This window comes from Lynx rufus, unplaced genomic scaffold (assembly GCF_022079265.1).
Source record: "Lynx rufus isolate CCGP_SWC_20201006 ecotype Redwood Valley unplaced genomic scaffold, mLynRuf1.p SCAF_42, whole genome shotgun sequence".
Lineage (NCBI taxonomy): Eukaryota > Metazoa > Chordata > Mammalia > Carnivora > Felidae > Lynx > Lynx rufus.
Genome location: NW_025814859.1, coordinates 2,184,422 through 2,190,783, shown reverse-complemented (window position 1 = coordinate 2,190,783; position 6,362 = coordinate 2,184,422). Strand labels below are relative to the sequence as shown.

Genomic DNA, 6,362 nt, shown 5'->3' with positions numbered 1-6,362 from the left:
ACCGCCTGAAGAGCCAGAAGTGAGATGAGTGCACCTGCAAAATGGAAGTAGTGATTACCCATTGGCTGCATGACATAGAGAGTTTTAATTGCCTTAAAACACCCTGAGAATAGGTCAACAAGTGGATCATTAGAGTAGTTTTAAAAAACAGAGATTGTTTACTTTTGGACATTCTTTTCTCTTTTGCTCTAAAACCCTGTATTATTCTGCAAAAAAACAAAAACAAAAACTCAGAGGCGATATATTTCAGAAATGTGTTCCATGTTAAACTTATTCTTTATTTTTAAAAGTATACTGCTTTAATATAATCGCTACAGGGGCGCCTGGGTGGCGCAGTCGGTTAAGCGTCTGACTTCAGCCAGGTCACGATCTCGCGGTCCGTGGGTTCGAGCCCCGCGTCAGGCTCTGGGCTGATGGCTCAGAGCCTGGAGCCTGTTTTCGATTCTGTGTCTCCCTCTCTCTCTGCCCCCCCCCCCCCCCGTTCATGCTCTGTCTCTCTCTGTCTCAAAAATAAATAAACGTTTAAAAAAAATAAAATAATCGCTACATGTTGCATACATACCTATGTGGTAACTAAAAAAAAAAAATTGTTATGTACCTATGGATGATATATAATACCATGTGATTCTTATTTTATGTATTCTATTTTTCTCTGGTTTCCAAATATTTTAATATAATAATGCATCATTGGCCAGTGAACAAATGGCATGTGGTATTGAGTTTGGCATACACAGCTACAAAGATAATGAATGTACTCAGTGGTGAGGAAGTAACACCACAGTCACTATATTTTCCTCTTCATTAACCAGGCTTGCCAGTACCTTGCGAGTCCTTAAGTACTGCTGCTAAATTTGCCACTTAGCCTTCCTTAATACTTGCAGAAATCCTGGAGATTTTGTTATTAAACTGCAAAGTATGTTCTTTCACTTTTTGTTAAATTAGAAACAAATTAGGGAGACAATTATTAATAATTCAATAAAAATTTATTGCACTCCTATTGTATACCAGTTTTTAGTATTTCACAGATAAAAACTTAGTAATAAAAATAATACAGATACACCTATACAGCACTCACTATGTGTCATACAGATTTCAAGCACTTCATATAAACCAATTAAATCTTCATAATAATCTGTGAGGTAGATGCACAAATTATTATTATACTTTTACAGATATGAAAACTAAGACACACAAAGTAGCTTGTACAAGGTCACCCAACTAGTAAATTACAAAATTGGAATTTGAATTTAAGCAGCCTGGCTTCAAAGATGAATCACTCTGCTATATGGTATATAATACTAAATACTGTAATTTACACCATAAATTATTAGGTTCCCCCAAAATGGAATTTTATTGCATTTAGGCATTTCAGTATATTCCCTGGGAATACCAAAATTCTAACAAGGCCCAATAGCCACCTTAACAACCCTTTCAGGACTTTATAAATGATACATTTTTCAACAGAACAATTACAAAAAGAATTAAGGTAAAATTCTATTCTTAGTCACACTTGGGCCCTACCTCCTAGTATAGGCCTCTCTGGTATATGGGCTGAAGCCTATGGCCTACCCTCAAAGCCTAAATTTTCTTTCCACTAGTCTAAACTTAAATCAAATGAACATCCATCCCAAGACAAGCTGAGAGTGATGACTGCCTCAAATTTCATCCCTGAGAAGGGTTGAAAGAGAAGGAAATATAAAAAAGCAGTCCCTGACATTAGGAACCTGGTCTGGTCCTCACAGCTAGGCCATGCTATTCTATTGGATAAACCATCTAATAGAACACCAACTTCAGACAAGGTTATGCTGGGACTGTATGAAAATGAGGCAAAGTAAGGCCATCTAATTTTGTCTAAGCACAGACAAAAACAAGGTCACAAAACACCAAACACCACTACCATTCTAGTTAAAGTCAGTGGCTACAACCTCTTTACCAATTACAGCTTTATCCTTGTTCTAGTATCTCCCCCCATAGAAGAGATTTATTGAACTACCAATCATTAAATTGTCCTACAATATAGAATAAACCCCCACTTCCATAGACCCTCCATCAAATCACACAACCAAAGCCCAAATTCTGCAATATGTTTTCTAACACTTACTTACTGATAGCATACAATGGTTCCCCAGGATGTGTGTTCTCCTGGGGGAGATGATGGAGACTGTGGGTATGTTCAACTTGTTCACCTATGTTCAACTTGGGCATGTGCTTATTCAACTATGGGTATATCCTTGATGGTCTTTGGCTGGACACCACTGACATGAGGGATAAAGCAAAGGGGCTGGTCTGCCCTTACAGAAAGCCCAGAAACAGCTTTACTGCTCGCTCTTCTGGAGGCAAGAGAAAGGGACAAGGAGAGACTTCAAGATGCCTGATCCTCCTCTGTAAAATAGCAGGAAAGATACACCCACGTTCCTGACTTTTTAATGCATAATAACAATAACGACTAAAAGGGTCCCAATCTTTATTTTGTGGAAGGGTTTGAAGGGGAGTTGGGAATTTAACAAACGTCAAGACTGAGGGTGGTGAAGACTATGAAAATGAAAATGTTTACATTTATCAAGCATACATTGTATTTCCCAAGTTAGGTTCCCCTATAATAGTAAGTTGTCTCTAGTTCCTTATACCCTGCCAACTATTGCACCCCATAGAAAAGCAAGTGAGCATTTACTATTGACCCTGGGAGGAAGATATATTTAGAGGAGGATCCCATCCAGACAGGGAAAGGAAAGAAAAAGCCCATTATCTTCCTCCTCAGTTGATTGTAAAGATGAGGCAGAGGTAAAAAACAAAAAAAAAAATCAGTGTTATAAACTTACCTCTCTTAGCCAAAATCCGAAGGAGGCATGTTCAATAATGGAGGAATAAGTCACAAGCAGAAGAGATTTTGTTCCACTTTCATCTTATAATTCTGTGGGATCACATCACAATCACCTGGGATGGAAGAGTGGATAGGCAGCAATAACAAGACACAGCACTTCTTAGCCACTCTCAGATCTCACACGGCTTGGAAAGGATTTAACAATTCCCTGTTGTCCCAGAGGGATAGATGTGACCTTCACGGAGTCTGCCAAAATGGGAAGCTGAACCTCTGGGTTTCCACACGTGAAGAAGGCAATGCCAACTCTGGGACAATGTCAGCTCTCTAACCAACCACATCCCTTTTCCCTGGTCAGTGCAGCCCCCTCCCCACCAATGTCATAAAACAATATAAGCCCCTGTACATCCAGATGACATTGTGGAAGGGTAGGTAAGTCTGAAATATAGACTAACACACAGGAGCCTGTTATTTATGCAGTGTTTAAATTATAAATAGCAGTTAATTTCCTGGATTAAAACTGAGACTTTTGTTTCTCTGCAAACTTGGGGTGTGGAGGTGCACTCAGAATTAAAATTACATTAGTTATAAAACCTAAGATAGTTTCTTTGCACATCTTAGTGTTAGTAAATCTGCATGCATATTTAAACACATTGAAAAATAATAGAAAGTAAATCAAGATATTAACAGTGCTTATCTTTGGGGAGTGAGTATATGGATTTTGGTTTAATCAATGTATTGTTTAGTATTTCCTAAATGTTTTCCAATAAGCATAACACTTTTATAATGAGAAAAAAAGATAAGTTGTAAAACAGGAAACACACTGAAATTTTTATTTATTTTATTTCGCAGTGAAAGAACACGAAAAAAACTTTTCAAAATGTTCATGTGATTACTTCCAATGAATGATTAAGTGTACTATAGGAAGAGAAATTACATACTGTAATTACAGTTTACATAATTACACAGAACAACATGTGGCAATCTTTTGAAAGCACTGTGATTAACACTTCACTGATAAACAATAACCTCAATATAACTAAGTTTTATTATTTATCATGGTCAAATAAAATACAAGAGCCTATGGATAAGCTGTTACTAACAATAAATGTAGTTTTACCTGAAAATTTTAACCATATGCAGGCTTCTTAAGCATTCAAGTTTTAAATTCTACTGTATTTTGTTGCAAAATGAAGCAGGTACAAGAGAATAAACCCACTAGTTAAAGGACTAAGAAAACACACACACACACACACACACACACACACACAGCTTCAAAAAACCTTGGGTTGGTTCTCCAAGATTTTCTTTCCAAACAAATGTTGGTCTCATTTAGCAGTTCTGATAATATTCACAGCCACAGATTAATAGCTATATGTTTAAAGGACTTTAGAAGGATTAAACTACACATTATATAGATATTTTAAACCATCTACCACAGTTTATATTTCTTGAAAACATTCTACTACTAAAATGCAAGGTCACATTAATTAGTATTTAAGTCTCTCTCATATTTCTGAGACCTATGTTTTAAATGACCCTACAAGAAAAAATTCAGAACACAAGGCTCTAATTAACTTCTTGCATCTTGAGTAACTAGATCTACAGCAGTTAATGTCAGGACCAAGTACACTTTGCTTTAGCGATCAACATCTTCTACTATTCCCTCAAGATTTTTGCAACAAGCTTTAACCTCCTCAATTGCAGCCATCCAATTATCATAAATAATTTTGTCATAAATTGCATCATTAACTTCCCTAACTACCCCCTCCTGCTGAGATTCAAGTGCATCACCTGAGAAAAACAACACTGATCTTGGTATTATGTAAGTACGTAAATTGTGACCAAGTAAAAAATCATCATTTCCATCCTTTCCATTTGAGTTGATTCCATGAGGAGTAAAGAAATTGAAGAACGAATCCTTGGGAAAATCTTCAGTTACAGTTCGTATTGTCCCCCAGATCCGGTGTTTCTGCTTCTTCCTGATGGTTTTCAAAGTGACATTCTTACCTTCATTCCAATCTATCTCACAGCCTATGCAATACTCAATTGCAGTTCCCCTATAGGGATGGGGATCATAATACGCCAGCCTTGACTTCAGCACATAAGTTTTTGTTAACAGCTCATTTTTGAAATATTCATTGGGCTTGAAGTGAAATTCTAGCGTGAAACTGAGAGGCTCGCCAGGATCTGAAAGTTTCACTTTAATATCTGTCAGGAGCTTCAGAATAGGCTCATCATATTTCTTAATCAAAGGAGTGAGTGTGTCAACGTTTTTTAATACAGTCAGCCAAAAATTAGGAATTCCTTTAGGATCCTGTTCTTCTTTATTCTCTTCTCCGGTAGCCTCGATGTCGTCATCAGTATCCTCGTCATCGTCATCATCATCCTCCTCCTCGACAGCATAATCATAATAATCTCCTTCACAACCATCATCCTCATCCATATACTCATGTACCAGACCCTCCTCATTACCATCCATTTCTTCCTCATCATACATCTCATCATCGTAGTCCTCAGAGTCTGACTTATATTCACATTCCTCTTTTGTAGGTTCATAGATTGCATTTATGATCTGACGTCTTTTTTCCAATAACGGTTGATACATTTCAGCAAACTTCCTTTCAATGCCATGAAATTCCCTCAGAAATTTGGATTCCAGATTGGCCACTCTAGTTTGAAGTTTTTTGAGGGCTAACACACGGTACTTAACTTTCAAAGGCAGACTTTCAACAAAGTCTGTATCTAAAAGATAACCAATAAGTCCTTTTGGACGGTCTGTGTCTGAATCCTCATCAGTATCTTCATCTTTTACCCCGCCTTCCCCGGACCTAGCAGCAGCATCTTCACCTTTCTCCCCTTCTTCCCCAGGCCCTGCGGCGGCTTCCTCACCGTGCACTTTATCATCTCCAGGCCCAGCTGCGACATCTTCACTGCGCTCCGGTTGTTCCCCGGGTCCCTCCATCATTACCTTATTACCAGCCTCTTCTTGACTAGATTCTAACAGTTCCTTGTGGTCGGCTGACTCGGCCATTTTTCAAAGGACCGTACACGCTTAAGGTGGCTATCGCCAAGATAAGGAAGGAGACCTGACCTCCGCAGGGAAAGACTCACCGGAAAAGCAGAAGCAGCGGCGGCTGGGACAGAGGTGGAATGCGCAGTGGTGGCAGGCTGCAAGAGTAATGGTTGAGGCTGCTGCCGGGATGAAGGCTGTGCTGAGGCCGCGAGAAGCGGGAGGAGGCAATGGTGCCCTGGGCTGGAGTGCAGAGAAGGCGATGGTCGGTCTTGCAGGAACCATCCAGAGACTGCAGAGAGCTGCAGTGGGCGGACCTCCTCCGCAAGCAGCTAGTGCCGCAAGAAAAAAATGGTGCCACAGTATAATTACGCAGACGTCTCCTGACTAGATTTTCTTGGTGCATATAGTTTGGGGAGTCACTCCCTTCCTCCCTACGACTCTGCTCTAATTTCATTTGCTGGGCTACAGTGATTGACAAATCCTGAGCCAATAAATTATTAGATCTATCAAGTTTCCAAGCCCGCTCAC

General features: G+C 39.2%; 1 protein-coding gene across 1 annotated transcript; it reads right to left on the bottom strand.

Annotated features, from left to right (window-relative positions):
- Positions 1-4,457: 4,457 nt before the first annotated feature.
- Positions 4,458-5,852, bottom strand: NAP1L2 (nucleosome assembly protein 1 like 2). The gene has a single exon (XM_047097814.1). The coding sequence runs from the start codon at positions 5,850-5,852 to the stop codon at positions 4,458-4,460; it is 1,395 nt and encodes a 464-aa protein (XP_046953770.1).
- Positions 5,853-6,362: the final 510 nt, after the last annotated feature.